At 49.9% G+C, this 16,669-nt stretch overlaps 1 protein-coding gene across 5 annotated transcripts in view; it reads left to right on the top strand.

Moving 5' to 3' along the window:
• The window catches only part of FGF1 (fibroblast growth factor 1), a 106,836-nt gene that overhangs the window by 81,554 nt on the left and 8,613 nt on the right, over positions 1–16,669 (top strand). For all 5 annotated transcript variants that reach the window (XM_021708597.1, XM_008050123.2, XM_008050122.2 and 2 more), the window contains exons 2-3: positions 2,463–2,665; positions 15,743–15,846. In XM_021708597.1, the coding sequence (XP_021564272.1) occupies positions 2,497–2,665; positions 15,743–15,846 (273 nt within the window). In that variant the 5' untranslated portion in view covers positions 2,463–2,496. The remainder of the gene's footprint in view (positions 1–2,462; positions 2,666–15,742; positions 15,847–16,669) is intronic.

Genomic DNA, 16,669 nt, shown 5'->3' with positions numbered 1-16,669 from the left:
ACAAATCACTGTAATTGGAACCTTGATTTCCAAGGGAACTGCCTTCTACAAGAGCAGTCCCGACAAGGCTACTGCAGGATGGATGGATGGTCAGTGCAGGGAATGCAGGTGGTTAGCTGGTCCTTCAAGAGTCTCATAGTGCAGATGGTGTGGGCTTCTCCCAGGGAATGAGGAAGTGCGTGGGCTCCTCCCTAAGGTGGGCATGTGGGCAAAAGTAGAGGCTGTTGGTAGAGATAGCCAACATTTGGTCACAAATCAATAACCAAATGAGTGACAAGTTTATAGGGACAAATGTACATGCTAGGTAGTGGGTAAAAACCCCAATTCTGGTAAAAAAAAAAAAATTTACTGCAGTATTAGTGAAGTCACTTAACCTTTTCACGATGGTTAAAGGCAAATTGGGGCTTTGTGTTCATAAACTTCTTTTAAGGTTCAGCTCACAACACCACTTACCAGCTGTTGAGCTTGGACAGGCCATTTAGTATCTCTAAGTTTTGGCTTCAGTTTATAATCAGTGGGGATACTATTAGTGTTCACTTCCAAGGGTAATGGTGAGGTTAACATGAGTTAAGTGGTAGCCTAGACTATGTTAATGATGATGATGATCACTGTTAGAATAAGACTACTTGATCAGGCTGGGCTCAGTGGTTCAGCCTGTAATCCCACACCTTTGGGAGGCCGAGGTGTGTAGATTGCCTGAGCCCACGGTTCAAGACCCTCCTGGGCAACCTGGCATGACCTCATCTCTACAATAAATCAAAAATTAGCCGGGCGTGGTAGCACATGCCTGTGGTTCCAGCTGCTTGGAAGGCTGAGGAGGAAGGCTCGCCAGAGCCCAGCAGGTCGAGGCTGCGGTGGCCAGGAGCGGCCACTGCACTCCAGTCTGGGTGACAGAGTGAGACTCCAACTCAAAAAAAAAGACTACTTGATCATGCATATGTATCAATGATCACACTCACTAGTCACACCTACAAAGTACAGCTCCTATGTTCATTTCCTGGTCTCTTTTTTGCCTCTTTCTTTCCTTCTTTCTTTTTGAGTTGGAGTCTCACTCTGTTGCCCAGACTGGCATGCAGTGGAACACTCACAGCCACCCCAGTGTTGACCTGCTGGGCTCCAGCGATCCTTCCACCTCAGCCTTCCAAGTAGCCGGAACTACAGGCATGCACTACCATGCCTGGCTGTTTTTTGATTTATTGTAGAGACGAGGTCTCACCATGTTGCCCAGGCTGGTCTTGAACCTGTGGGTTCAGGCAATCCTCTCGCCTCGGCCTCCCAAAGTGCTGGGATTACAGGCTTGAGCCACCACACTTGGCTCTGCTCTTCTCTTTTCTTTCTTTCTTTCTTTCTTTCTTTCTTTCTTTCTTTCTTTCTTTCTTTCTTTCTTTCTTTCTTTCCTTCTTTCTTTCTTTCCTTTCCTCTCTTTCTTTCTTTGAGTCAGGGTTTCACACTATCACTGGCATGCTCATGGCTTTTTAGTCTCTTTCTTTTGCAGCTTTTGTAGCTACCAGGACTTCTTTCTCCTACACAGTAGGACAAGCATATGCTTTAAAGTTCTAATGCTCATTGCCTTTATTTTTTAATCCTTAGAGACATAACTGATGCACTGCTATGTTACCAATACGAGTGTAGATAGGGGCTACATACAATGTTATATGGAGGCTCCTGTGTTGCGTTAAGTATGTCTTGTGTTAGAAGATAATTATGATGAAGATGGCCTGTGTACAAGAGACAGATCCACCTTCTCCGGGCCACGGAGGGTATGTGGAAGGCTGTGGACCAAGCAGTGACCAGGCACACCTTTATAACGACCTGTCTCATCACACTTCCTTCCATACGGCATCTGCCCTTAAAGGTCCCCTGAAGCCTTACTCCCCAGCTTCAGTTCTGTTCCCCCCAGTGTTTAACCCAGAATGTTTCCCTTACATACTAACCCTCTGTGGTCACTCTGGAGTCCCTGAAGGGCTGCCGACGCCTTGCACGTGGGCCCCTGATTGTCGTGTCCAGGCCACCTGCACTATCTGCTAGGGCAGTCCCTGGTCAAGGCTGTGTGAGGGTGGAGGGCAGGACCTTGGGCCTGGCCTCTCAGCTTTTGTGGGTTTCAGCTAGGTCCTGGGTGTTATTTTAGTGCCGCTTCAGTGTTTAATTTGAGGATGTGTGTGGACCAGAAGGAGGGACTCAAACACGATTTTTTTCCCCTTTGGCCAAACAATTAAACTTGAAGTTCTAAAAAATGCACAGTTTGATCCCAAACTGTGTCCAATTGGGAAGAGCCAGATGCCCTGAAAGCTCCACCCAGCCAGGGACCATCCTTCCCTAACTGCCGGCCATCTCGCAGGCCTGCTGGCAGCAGGCATCACCCGGGCACCTGTGGTTCCTAATCAACGGGAAGCCCCGTGGCCGCCGCTGTCCTTCCCTGCTTGAAAGTATGTAACGTGCTCGACTGGTCCAATTTCTTACAGTCTCGGAAGCACCACGACCAGCAGCTGCTGAGCCATGGCCGAAGGGGAAATCACAACCTTCACAGCCCTGACCGAGAAGTTCAACCTGCCCCCGGGGAATTACAAGAAGCCCAAACTCCTCTACTGCAGCAACGGGGGCCACTTCTTGAGGATCCTTCCGGATGGCACTGTGGATGGAACGAGGGACAGGAGCGACCAGCACAGTAAGAACCACTTGCTATTGTAGCCCTTACCTTTCTGGTGTCTTCCTTAGTCAAGGAGGGGAGGAAGGAGGATAGCTAAGAACTGGCACCTGCTTCTCCAAGGTCTATGCAGGCATGACACAGTCAGAGGTGGGGGTAACAGACCTGTGTAAAGGGTCTGGGCTTGGAAAACAGGGAGTTTGGGGGGCTACCGCTTTCCTAAAGGGGTTCTCTTTCCAGTTTTTCAAAGCACTCTCTGCTGACCTGACACAACCGGCCGCTGGTGTCTGACCGCTGTATGTCTTCCCAGATTCTGTAACTAGTGAAAGCTCTGCCCCCAAGGCCGAGTGGGAGCCTGCTGGCTCCATGACGGGAGAGCCGGAGGGGCACGGCAGTAAATCCTGCAGGGATGTGGGCTTGACTGCAAGTCAACGGACTCTGCAGGTTGAGTTTCCACCGGGCTTGATTTGTGAAATCCTAGTTCATAATCGTCATCTTACACATCATAAATTACACAGCTCTCCCTCTGCATATCATGCAGATGTGGCTGTGGTCACCAGGAGGGGTAAAGTCATTCTCCAGACCTCATAGAAATTGGAGAGTGGGAGCAACTCGAGCCAAAGCCTGGATATCCTTCCAGGCCTTCCCGGCCCCTCGGCTCTCAGATGGTGTCAAAAAACAGAGGCATGGCTTTGGAGAAAAGTCTCTTCTTGACTATCTGTGTGCAAGCATCTCTTCCTTTTGCTTCTGCTGTTGGTGTGTGTTTCACAGTAGGCACCTGGGCCCTACTGCACGGTGATCTGAAATCCCCTGAGTGCCGCTGAGGTATCAGATGTTACAGAGAAGTCAAAAGTCAGACCTGATCCCTGCTTAGAGGGTCGGCAATCTCAAGAGTCAACCATGCTGCGAATCACAAGGAAAGTGGGGGTGACAACGGGAGACATGGAATAGGACAAGCAGGCAGACAGGCCCTGTAGGACTGGCTTTAGGATGGAATGCCAAATGCTGGCTTTGGCGGGTTGGTTTCTTTGTCGGGTGGTTGTGAACTATGCACCAAAGTTGCAAGTTCTACATTAAAATGACCTCTTCCGGGTTCACTTATTTCTCACCCCCTCCACCCTCGGAGGCACAGGTAATGGGGAGGGACGTTGGTGTCTACAGGCTGGGTGGCATTGTCCCTTCCGTCCCACCCACCACACAAACCCTTGTGATGAGGAGCAGGAAGGTTAAGGCTGGGCTCGCAGCTGCAGGTTTTTGGGGCTTTGTTTTGCTGGCTTGTCTTCAAATGGGCTTGCTGAATGCCTTATGCTCTGTGAAAAACAGGCACCAAAAGGAGATAAAGAGACTGTTTAGTTTGTTAAAAATATATAGAACTGGCCGGGCTCGGTGGTTCAGCCTGTAATCCCAGCACTTTGGGAGGCTGAGGCGAGTGGATTGCCTGAGCCCATGGGTTCAAGACCCACCCGGGCAACTTGGTGAGACCTTGTCTCTACAATAAATCAGAAATTAGCAGGGCGTGGTAGCACGCGCCTGTACTTCCAGCTACTTGGAAGGCTGAGGCGGAAGGATCGTTGGAGACCAGAAGTTCGATGCTGGGGTGGTCATGAGCATGCATGCCGTTGCACTCCAGCCTGGGCGACAGAGTGAGACTCCAAATCAAAAAAAAAAAAAAAAATTTTATATATATATAAATATATATATACACACACACACAGAAGCAATGTTTATTGCAAAAAATGAACTTAGTAATGCATCACATCTTAAGTGTCTGCCGCACGCAACACAAGGGAAACAAGCTTTACCTTCTCTGGGATTTTTTTTTTTTTTTTGAGTTGTAGTGTCACTCTGTCACCCAGGCTGTAGTGTAGTGGCATGCTCACGGCCACCTCAGCCTTGACCTACTGGGCTCTGGCGATCCTTCCACCTCAACCTTCCAAGTAGCTAGAACCACAGGTGCGCTCCACCACGCCTGGCTAATGTTTTGATTTACTGTAGAGATGAGGTCTCGCCAAGTTGCCCAGGTTGGTCTTGAACCCCTGGACTCAGGCAATCCTCTTGCCTCCTCCTCCCTAAGTGCTGGGATTACAGGCTTGAGCCACCGTGCCTGGCCTTCTCTGAGTTTTAAATGTTTCCAATTTTCCGAATCAATGGGGAGTGTTCTCTGGTCCTCAGAACCCCAAAGGAAAGACAGCTTTGGTGATGTGTTCCTTGGGGTCCAGCAGGCTCTTCTGGGAAACCTTAAGTTCTGGAATGACAAGAGGTTCCAATACTGGAGTTTCTGTACAAGTGGTATATGGCTTCATTGTCATTCCATCACTAACATTATAGCCCGCACTCTGTGTGTGTGACACTGGGACAATTTCTAGAGTCTGCTATGGATCTGGCCGCCTGGCCCGAGGTGTCAGGAGCCCCCCAGCAAGCAGCTCAGTGCAGCCGTACGAGTGTGTGCAAGGATGTCTGCATCTGAGAAACGTGGGGTTATTTGCCAAGTGAGTTTGGGCAACCTGCATCACCTTTCTGTTCTCATGTTTCTCACTTGCGAAGTAAGAATAAGACTATCACTTGCCTCACAGGCTTCTTGAGAGGATTAGATATGATAACCCAGTGAGCGCTCTTGGCACAGGTCCTGGACCAGAGGAACAGGCTAATATTGCTGTTACCACCATCAAGCTTTCCATACGTTCAGCCCAGCATATGGAAACACAGCACAACATTGATCAACCCTCTAGCTCTGCTTCTCTACGGTACTGCTTTCCAGAAGGCCCGAGGGCTAGACTCAGGCTTCGACCTGGGGCCTCTCTGCCAACACTCAGAGCCATTGTATTAGCGTGTTATTTGCTCACGCTTACTCGGGCTCAGGACAAGGGCCGAGAGAACAGAGACAGGATTAAGTGGGGTGGGTGGGCAGCCAATGCCCAGAGAACTGGATGACCCACTTGCCCTCTGCAGAGCCCAGGACCCCAGCTTTGGAACTGGAAGGCTTGAGCTCATATCCCTGCCCTGCCACGTTCTAACTGAAGCAGTACTGGACAATCGGCATTATCTCCATTTTGCAAAAAGTACTCTGCAAAAGAAGCCTCAAGCCCCGTGGCCCTAAGACTCTTCCAATCATCCGCTCTTGTCTGGAAATATAAATGTCTCCAGTGTTCCCAGCTGTCTGATTTTGGGGAAAATCACGTAATCTCATCGAGACTCAGTTTTCTCACCTGTGGAATGGGAATAATAGCATTGTCCCGCGTGCCTCACAAGGCTGAAAACTATTGACTAAGCTCCTGAAAGTGAGAAGTCCTTCTGGGCAGAGATGTGCTCCCTGAATGTGGTTCTGTCGCCCTCTTCTGCCCAGTATTGGTACTGCCAGAGCCCTTCTGAATCTCATGGGTTACTGGGCAACAGCCATCAGCCTTGGCCAGTCCTGGAGCGCATCCTGCCTGGATGCCTGGGACCAGAACAGCCCGCAAGGAGCTGGCTTCCAGCTCTTGATCATCAGTCTGAGCGAGACTAGAGATCGTGGTGACAAGCAGAGAGCGACACTTTAAGGCTTCCTTTGGGGGAAAAAACATTTCTAAAAGCCAATCGATATTTAAATAAATCACACAAGCTAGAAGAACTGTATGCCCTCAAGCTCTACCAGGCAAAATTAACTCCTTTCACAGCTTCTCTTTGTCCCCAGCTGGTTGATCTGCCCTGGGAATTGTCAAATTTGTCCTCTTCCTACCTCTAGGAGAATAAGTTTACAAGTGCCTAACCTTTCTTTCATGGTATCAACCTATGATGGGTGCATGTGTACAGAGACCTGAGTAAAATGTCTCCACTGGCAGGAACTGCGGGCCCATTGAGAAGGTGTTTTGGCTCGTCCTGTTACCATTCCTCCAACCCCTGCTGTAGCAAGCACCCCCACAATCTGTGAATGTCTGTCACATGGCCACACTACAAATGCTAGACAAAAGCAGCCAGGGAGGGCTGTAGGTTCTGGGGCTGATGGGCACAGTTTGTGAAAAGGTTGGGTGTTGACTTCTAGAGTGTCAGCTCCAGCAGGCAGGTCAGTGGTGTCACCATGAGAAGGAGAGTCTGGGGAGAGGAGCAGGTGCAGGGGAAGACGGCCAGTTGCATTTTGGACACAGAGCATTTGAGGAGCATCTCACGTACCACACAGCTATCCTTGGAGTTAGAATTCTGCATTCATTTGCGTGATTACACATGGTGTTCTCTCCAACCCAGCCCCCTGAGGACAAGGGCTTTGTCTCTTATGGCTCAACACTATAATTTTTGTATCCAGCACATTGCCTGCCACTTGGTCTAATGCCCGGTAAACATTAGTTTGATGAGCTGTATTGAATTCAAGTTCAACAATATACTCAGCCAACATCTAGGAAGCCCTGCTATGTGCCAGGCATTGTGCTAGCCTCTTTTCTTTCTGCCTCCCCACAATCTTAAGAGGTTACAATTATCATCACTCTGAGAACACTGAGGCTGACAGGCAGGACCCTCTGCAAGCCGGGAAAGCTTGACACCGACCATATCTTCCACTTCCAAGACTTAAGCTCTCTCTGTATCGTACCACCATCCTTGGTAACAACACCATAACCGTGACTCTGCCCCACAAGCTGATCAAATAAGCATGTGTGTCGTGTGGGCCAGATGGGTGTAGGCTTAAGTCTCAGCACTGCTGCTCAGTAGTCCTGTGTCACCTTGAGACAGTTATTTCTCCTCTATGTGCCTTAGTTTCCTTGTTTTAGAAACAAGAATGACAACAGTACCGACCTCATAGGAAAGTGTGACTTTTAAATGGGATAATGTCAGCAAAAGTGTTTCGCACAGGCCAGGTTCATACCTGCAATCCCAGCACTTGGGGAGGCCGAGGAGTTTGAGACCAACCTAGACAACATAGTGAGACCTCATCTCTACAAAAAAAAAAAAAATTAGCCAGGTGTGGTGGTAGCATGTGCCTGTAGTCCTAGCACACGAACCACTCAGAAGGCTGAAGCAGAAGGATCACCTGAGCCTAGAAGGTCAAGACTATATATGGTGAGCCGTGCTTGTGGCACTGCACTCCAGCCTGGGCATCGCCATCCTTCTTGGCTTAATCAGCCTTCCTTAACCAGCCAGCTAATCTTTCAGATCTGTTCAATTACATGAATTCTACGCTTGCTCACAGAACTGAGGGCGACCCTTCCCCTCAGCTTTTCTGGAACTATCTAGGCCGGAGTCCCCAGGGCCTGGCACAAAGGCCCAACATGTCCAGGCACAGGCAGCAAGCCCTGCCCTGTCCAACTTCCCTGGCAGAGCAAGCCAGCCCGGCGAGAGGCGAGGAGGAGCGCCGTGTTTGATTCTGCTCCTCGGAGGGAATTTCCTCTCCGGCAAAGGGAGGCCATGACTTATTCCTTGATGGAATGAATAACTGGAGAATGATAATATGCCCATGAGCATCCCAAGCCTGCAGCCTCCCCCTGCAGCCCCCAACCTCTTGCCACCCCAGGCACATAGGAGGATTACTGGCACCACTCACCAGGCAAATGGAAGTGTTCCTGAGCGAAGTGCGTGCCAGTCAAATATTTATAAATCAAGCCACATCCTAAAGGCATGAGGAGAGTTCGCTGGAAAAAAGAATCCTGCCTCACAGCCCTGTAGAAAAGGCAGCCTGCTCTTTGGTGAAATCCCTCCTGCCCCGTTGACTTGGAGGAGTCCAGACTGCTGTTCTCTGGTTGATATGACTCGACACCTAATGGCAGAAGCATTTTACTACCCCCAGCTTGGGCCCAACGTTAAAACAGCTTTTCAAATGGCCATGGTGGGCCGAGCTGGGCCCCGCTGCCAGAAGTCAGAGAGAGGGGGCGGTCTCCAACAGGGCTGTGCTCCCCAAAGATGCTTCCCAAGCTCTCACCTTGACCACATGTGATGGAAAGGACTCCCTGCCCCTCCTCCCCACCATCCCTCATCTGATGATACAGACCGATTTTTCTAGATAAACTTTAAAATACACACATACACACAAATATATACAGATCACTCAGTCTCTGGATTATATCAAAAATTTCCATCTACCTTTTCAGACTCTGAAGGATCAGACATCTCTACAAGTTTTAAGAAAAGTGTTTTTTATACATACATTTTATATATATATATACACACACACACACACACATATATATGAAATATAGGATATGTATATATTCTAGACCACCGGAATTTTCCCCCCAAATTCCATTTTCTACCCTTCTTTGTCTTTCTCTAATGTTCCGTGGAGCCCAGCTTGTGGCTGAGTTTTAATTATAAATGCCACTGACATAAAACAACCTCACTGAGTTCTGAATGAGACTGACCTCACTTTGGGTAAACACAGTAGAGGACGGGAAGTCTCCAGCCCAGAATAACCGGCACGTAATCTCTCCTGGCCTCTCCTCGGAGAGCAGAGGTGGAAAGCGGTCATGGAGACCGCGCACGGACATCTGCACACCCAGAATCTCCTCCCTGGGCGTCTTCCCTGTTCAATGCCCCAGCTGGTATCTTATCTTTAACGTGCCCTGGGGCAGGGCAAGAAGATGCGAGGACAGCTTGGGGCTTGGAAGTGGGTGCAGCGCCCCAAAGCTCGCTTCTCTTGGCACTGACAGGCTCATGGCTTCCTTTCCTCCTTTCTGCCTTTGGAAAGGGAGGGGTCATGGTCCCTACCATGAACAAACTCCTGCTAAGACCCGAGGGCAGGCTGTAGGAGCAGAGGACAGAACCAGAGAGACAGACTTACAGCAGCTCTGACAAAAGGTGTGGATGCCTCGCTAGGGGCTGGTAGATCCACTCAAAAGCTTGGGTCCCCATTTACGTAGGTGCCCTAAGTGCGCAGAGACCCACAACAGGTTTATTTATTTATTTATTTATTTTTGAGTTGGAGTCTCAGTCTGTCGCCCAGACTGGAGTGCAGTGGCCACTCCCGGCCACCGCAGCCTCGACCTGCTGGGCCCCGGCTATCCTTCCGCCTCAGCCTTCCGAGTAGCTGGAACTACAGGCGCGCACGACCACGCCTGGCTGATTTTTTGATTTATTGTAGAGATGAGGTCTCGCCAAGCTGCCCAGGCGGGTCTCAAAACCGCGGGCTTAAGCAACCCACTCACCTCAGCCTCCCAAGGTGCGGGATCATAGGCTGAGCCACCGAGCCTGGCTCAACAGGTTTAAATAATGAGCACGAAATGAGGAAAGGGCACGACCCACAGAGGTGACTTTGGACATTCCAGCTCGACATTTATTTTCAACAAATAGGCCATTTCACAAGCCAGCACTTCCTACTGCACTCCTAATAGAGATGCAGGACTTAGATCCTCTGGGGACACCTTAGGTCACAAATCCACCAAGCTAACACTCCCGCCCTGCTTTTATTATATTTTTACAATATTGTATCAGTTTAAATTTCTCTATATCCATCACGAGAGCTCTTTTCAAACATTGCTCTCCGTTCCTTCAGCCAATTCATTGTTGCTGCTCCCAGCTCAGAACTGGGGAGAATGACTGTGGCCTACAGACTACGGACTTGGGTTGTTTTTCGAAACGCATCTGCCCCTTCATTCTTGGGATGCTCCAGAGCCACTGATCTTCCCACTCATGGTCAGCAAGTCCTAATTCCCTGGAAGGAGTGCATAAGACATGTTCCTCCTCCTTTGCCCCAGTGCCAGCCTGCCAGGGGGTGTTGGAAAAGGGAATGAGGGAGGAGTTGGAGCCTTGGTGGTCTTCACCCCTGCGGCCTCCCAGTTCTCCTGGGACCCTGTCTGCCCCTAAGAAGGCCTGCCTTTTACGGGTACCCATGCTTAGGTCTGGATGCCACGTGGGGCCAAGCCTGAGTTGGGTCATAGAACATCTCGGGGTCCCTAGGTACAAAAAGGGGGAGCTCTGGCTGGCTCGGAGTGTCTGCCCGTGATTGAGTGTGGAGCTCAGCGCCTCAACTGCCGTCCCTGACAGGCAAGAGGAGAATCATGGGAAAACACAGTAAATCTAGGATGAAAACTTTGTAACAAACACCAAGCCATGTGCATAGGACATGAGCATACATGTCACAAAACATAAAACCAGGCACTGGATGAAGACTACATGCCAACATACACAAGCAGCCCCATCCCCCACAGTGACTCAGTAGTACCCGCCAGCTGCTCCTGCCTCGGAGTTGTTTCTGAAGAAACAAAGTGCCACCAGTCTTGGTCCTTCTTCTCATCCTTCCCAGGGCAGCCACTGAATTTGGTCAGTATCCAGTACACGGTCTCATATTTTATACATATATATTCATGAGCTACACACGTTGTGTTGTTGTTGTTTTTTTTTTTACAAGATTTTCATCAAGGATTTCCTATGTTCTCCCAGGTTTTTTTTTTTCTCTATCTTCTTTTCTGCCTTTCTTTAAAAGGGAGTACCAAAAATAATAACTAGAGAGTGAGCGTTTGTTGCAGTTTTTGCACTTTTGTCTGCTTTTAGCTCAAAACTAAGCAGAGCTTTGGCTGCTGTGTTGGTTTATCACTCCTAGGTTCACGTGTGCCCTGGTCACGTGGAAGCCCTGAGTGCAGGGATCCGTCTGGCACCGAGCACAGCTCCCAGCACCCCGCAGATGAGGCTGTGTTGGCCGAATGGTGCCCCCCCCCCTCCCGGCAGCAAGAGGAAGGCGCGGCTGCTGTGTGGCCAGCCCCCTCTCCCCGAGGCCCCCTTTCTCACGCTCTCTCCTTCCTTGCTTGTCCTCAGAGCAGCTGCAGGAGGATGCAGGTCTGGAAAACTGAAATGAAGTCACACTGGAGAGTTGGACACCTAGTCAGCTACACGAGCAGTCAGCCTGGGTGTTGCTCCTTCCTGCCAGCCCAGAAGGATATATGTTTAGGAAACTTAGCCAGAAAGAAATCTAGTGAAAATGAGCTATGAAACTTGGACATCCTGGAGAAATAATATTTACAGAGGAAGCTCTTGAGACGAACTCTCACCGGTGCAACAACCCTGGTGTTGGGGCCCAGGGCTGAGGGCTGAAGTCATGTGCTAAGCGGGCCTCTGGCTCTGGTTTACCTCTGTGAGGCCGCTTCGTGGCCATGGCGGGACTCCACAGATGGCAGAGTCAACTCTCTTGAGCCCATGGCAGGAGAACAGAAACGACGAGGATGTGAAAAGCTTTTTTAAAAACCGTCCTTGCTTACCTAAAAGACCCTGCCCTGTGGGATTCCTGCAGCACCTATAATGTGTCTGACTAAATTCCTACATACGTGCGTGGTAGGTGGAAGAAAGGCCCGGGCAACTCGCCTCATTCTATTCCGTGGCTACAAACGGGGCCCTGGGTGACCCGCCGTCTTCTACGTGTCTGGTCTTGGCGTGTACACAAGGGGGTCCACAAGGGACAGCTTGACTGGATTTGGACGAATCCATCCCATAACTGGAGCCCAAGAGGTTGTGTGAAAGGAGGAAGCAGCAGCACACATGGAGAACTCGGGCCCGGGTTCTGACCACAGCTTTGCCTCTTCCTAGAAGCATAACCCAGTATAGAACACACTCTCACCGATGTCCTCACCCGCAGACTGGAGTAGGCGCCGCCCTCCTTCAAGGAATGCTGTGAGGAGCAGATGAGATCACAACAGCACAGAGGAAATGGTCACACTAGTGCCCGCCCCTGCCCATGCAGTAGACCTCATGACACCATCACTACAGATAAGGGAGCGGAGGTAGACCGTCGGCCCAGGAACCACACAGCTAACACGCAGCACGGTAGAATCTGAACTCACACAGCTGTGTTTTGCAGTAGGTGCTCTTAACTCTTATGTGATTTATACCAAGATGGAAGCTAGCGTGATGCCCATACGTGGTAGGTGATCAACACAAGCTTGTCCCCTTGTACGTGGTCTCTCTTGAACATGCAGGATTATGCTGAGAAACTGATGGAAAAACTATGTGAAAGTTCTCTGGAAACCATAACATCCAATGAAAATATAAAACTTTTTTTTTAAATAGCTTTATTGAGATATGATTCACATACCATAAAATTTTTTTATTTTTTTTTTGAGTTGGAGTCTCACTCTGTCGCCCAGACTGGAGTGCATTGGCCGCTCCCGGCCACCACAGCCTCTACCTGCTGGGCTCCGGCGATCCTTCCACCTCAGCCTTCTAAGGAGCCAGAACTACAGGCATGCGCTACCACGCCCGGCTGATTTTTTTGATTTATTGTAGAGATGAGGTCTCACTGCCCAGGTGGGTCTCGAACCCGCAGGCTCAGGCAATCCCCTCACCTCAGCCTCCCAAAGGCGCGGGATTATAGGCTGAGCCACCGAGCCCGGCTCATACCATACTATTTACCCATTTAAAGTGTACAGTTCAGTGGGTCTTTTGCAACTTTTCTTAACAGAATTCTGCAACCATCTCCACCATCGCTAATAGAACATTAAGACAAACAATGCTGCATCCTCTAACCGGAACTCCCCTGTCTCCACCCCACCCAGGCCCTGCCTACCACCAATCTAGCTGCTGTCTTTATAATTTACCTGTTCTGGACCTTTCTTTGGAAAGCTCTGAGGTCCTTTGTGATGCTTTTTTTCTCTTAGCACCATGTTTTCAAGATTCATCTGTGTTGTGGCTTGCCTCCGAACTTTGTTCCCTTTCATTGCCAAATAGTATTCTATTGTAGGCACTATTGTTGAGAAACGGATCTACCTGCTTAGTCGACTGGGAGGGCAGGAAAGAACTTGACAGAGACTGAACCCAAACACTCCGCATTTCACCGACGAGGAGGCCGTGGCCAAGCAGGGCTAGCGGCCTTGCCAAGGTCTCCCTGGTGGATGGGAGAGCCCGGCCTTGAGCCTCACAACTCTCCACATTGCTGGGAACATGAGTCGGAGCGCACAGCTCATTCATGCGGGGCCAGCGGAATCATCTCTGCCAGTATTAGCCTGACGCTCTTCATTCAACAAACACACACGGACTGGCCCCTTGGGGCAGGACACTGAGGACCCAAGGGGCAACGGGAAAGACAAGATCCCTGCCCTTCCTCTCAGAGTGAATGTTCTTTTGGGGAGGCAGAATGGATGAGTGAACTCCTAAATAAGAAAAGAATTGTGTTAAGTGGCATGCAAGAGACCCACAAGGTGCTGAGAGGAGGGTGATGGGGGGCTAGGGTGGCACTGGCGGGGCAGTGGGTGGGGGTGCAAGGACCCACTGCACAGTGCCACCCAGGGTGTCGGGAAAGGCCTCTCTGAGGACATTCAGTCTGAGGTCTGGAGGAGGAGAGCCAGCCTTGTGAGTATCTGGAGGAAGAAGATCCCAGACGGAGGCTTAGCACATTCGCACATGCAAAGGTCCTGGAAAAAAGCAGGGGAAAAGCTGGTGTGTTGAAGGAGTTAACCGGCTGAGCAAAGCAACTGGGCAAGCATGGGATTTAAGGCTACAGAGGGCAGGACCCAGGTCACCACGGAGGCCCTTGGCCTGTTTTCTCACAACTGCCCTGTCAGAGGTAACCCAAAGTAGGAGGACCTGTGGGAAAGCAGATCAGTGGCTTCTGGTTCCCTTCCTGTGAACGGCATGAATTCCACCTACCACAGGAAACTAGCGGAAGTCCTGAGTCTCCATCACAGACTTCCAAGGGCAAGAGATCTGCATCTTCAGGAAGAATGATGTAACTGTGTGTCACCCTTGGGATGAATCCAGAGATAAGGAAAACAGAGAGAAGGAAGAAAATACAGGCATATTAATAGCCGCATGGTAAATGACTGTGGTACAGCCACAGAATGAAACACAATTCAACTGGTAGTAAGAATGAAGTTAACTCTTCCAGAACTGATTGAAAGATCTCCAACTAGTGGTTAAGCAAAAAAAAAAAAAAAAAAAAAAAAAGCAAGGTGTAGAACTGTGTGTATAGTATGTTACCATTTGTGTTAAAAAAAAAATAATAGGAATTTGGCAATAGATGCATGCAGTCTTTCTAGAAGGATACACACACACACACCGTGTCTAGGAGGGGTTTCTTTGTTTCTGTACCCCCGCCTCCCCCCACTGCCCAGGAGAATGCAAACGTATACTCTGGAGGAAAGGCAAGGGTCTTTTCTGCTGGGAGAACACTGGGAAGTTGGTCAGGGGGTGGGAGGGGATCTTTTCACTGTCTCCTCCGATGTTGTTTCCAAGTTTGAAATATGTGAGTGTATTTCCTATTCAAAGCAGTTAAATTAAAAATGAAAACAAAGAAGAGATCGTGAAGGCGCTGGATCCGCCAAGCCCTGCGTTCCACCCTCTTCTGCCCTGTGACCTCTGATAAGTTGACCCTTAGAGACGTGTCCTAGTCCTCCTAGAGACGTGTCACCCCCTCACTGTGAGAGCCAGAACTGTCTCCAGGCATGGCCAACAGTCCCCTAGAACAAAATCACCCTGAGCTGAGAGTCAGTGTTCTCATCACAGCATTTCCAGGTCATCGCCTCATTCTCCAATAGGAACCTGGGGGTTCCCCTCTGTCTTATCTTATCCTAGTTGGGCTGCCACCGAGATTGAGGGTTGACTGAGCCTGCACTGCAGGGTGAGTTCCCTGAGTTTCATACGTGGCAACCCATCCTAACTCTCTGGAAACCTTTGTCTCTGGGAAAATCACAATCTCAGACTTTAAAAATTAACAATCTGTTGACAGGAGTCTCTCCCATGACTGGAAGGCCTAGACATGAAAAAGCCAGCCCCCAGCAGGCAAGACTAAAGCGGGACACATGCAGGCTGGCCTGTTGCCTCCTTCAGGGCACCCCAAGATTGCTGGGATGAGGGTACCCAGGGACACAAAGGCCACTTTCTCCTCTGATTATTTTGCTCCAGGTGACGGAAAGAGGAAGGAGCAAAGGCCCGTGAGGGTGCACGGGGGTCACGCTGTAACCGGCAGGGTGGCCAGGTGGGCCGGCCAGCCTGAGCGCTCCTTCCTCTCTCAAGAACACGACTCCCAATGGACAGCTTTCTTTGGAGGCCAAAGAAAAAGGAGCTGTACTTCAATGTTTTGATTAAATGGAGGCTCATCCCTGAGGGCCCTGCGAAGTGAATGAGCAGAATTTTCCATGGCCAACTGTCCTGGCTGCGGGGCCCTAGCGGCAAAAGCACGGTGTTTATTTACTTTTGCTCGTGTTATTTTTATTCCAGTTCAGCTGCAGCTCAGCGCGGAAAGCGTGGGGGAGGTGTATATAAAGAGTACCGAGACCGGCCAGTACTTGGCCATGGACACCGACGGGCTTTTGTACGGCTCAGTAAGTACGAGGCGGACACGCTTCCAGACGCGGCCAAGGTTTGAGGTTGCCAGAAATCTTGTTACCTCGAGTGACGCAAACTATAAAGCAACAATTAGTCTCTGTTTGTTATTTTTTCCAGTAGGACTCCCACCCTCGCCCTGCCTTATTTTAGGCACAAACATAAAAGAGTTTCTTGTGGTATTCTCTCGAAATACTCAAACGTATTATCATATAAATGTAGAGGAAACATTGATTTAGTTTTGGTTAACTCCTCAGTAGCTCGGGAATACCTAATCCCACTTCATTCATTCATTCATACCCAAAATGTTTATTGAGTACCTACTATGTGCTACCAGTGTCTTTTCATGCTTTTTACAAAAATTGCAGAGCCTGGATTTTCTTAGTTTATGTGTCCTGCTTAAAACTTTGAAAATTGCCAGGTGCTGTGGCTCACACCTGTAGTCCCAGCACTTTGGGAGGCTGAGGTGAGAGGACTGCCTGAGCCCATGGGTTCGAGAATATCCTGGGCAACTTGGCGAGACCTCATCTCTACAATAAATAAAAAAATTAGCCAGCTGGGCTCGGTGGCTCAGCCTGTAATCCCAATGCTTTGGGAGGCTGAGATGAGTGGATTGCCTGAGCCTGCGGGTTCGAGACCCGCCTGGGCAACTTGGCGAGACCTCATCTCTACAATAAATTAAAAAATCAGCCGGGCATGGTAGCGCGCACCTGTAATTCTGGCTACTTGGAAGGCTGAGGTGGAAGGATCGCCGGAGCCCAGCAGGTCGAGGCTGCGGTGGCCGGGAGCGGCCGCTGCACTCCAGTCTGGGTGATAGATTGA

Source organism: Carlito syrichta, unplaced genomic scaffold (genome assembly GCF_000164805.1).
Source record: "Carlito syrichta isolate Samal-C Ts95f unplaced genomic scaffold, Tarsius_syrichta-2.0.1 Scaffold143016, whole genome shotgun sequence".
In the NCBI taxonomy this organism is placed as follows: Eukaryota; Metazoa; Chordata; class Mammalia; order Primates; family Tarsiidae; genus Carlito; species Carlito syrichta.
This window is presented reverse-complemented; position numbering and strand designations above follow the sequence as displayed.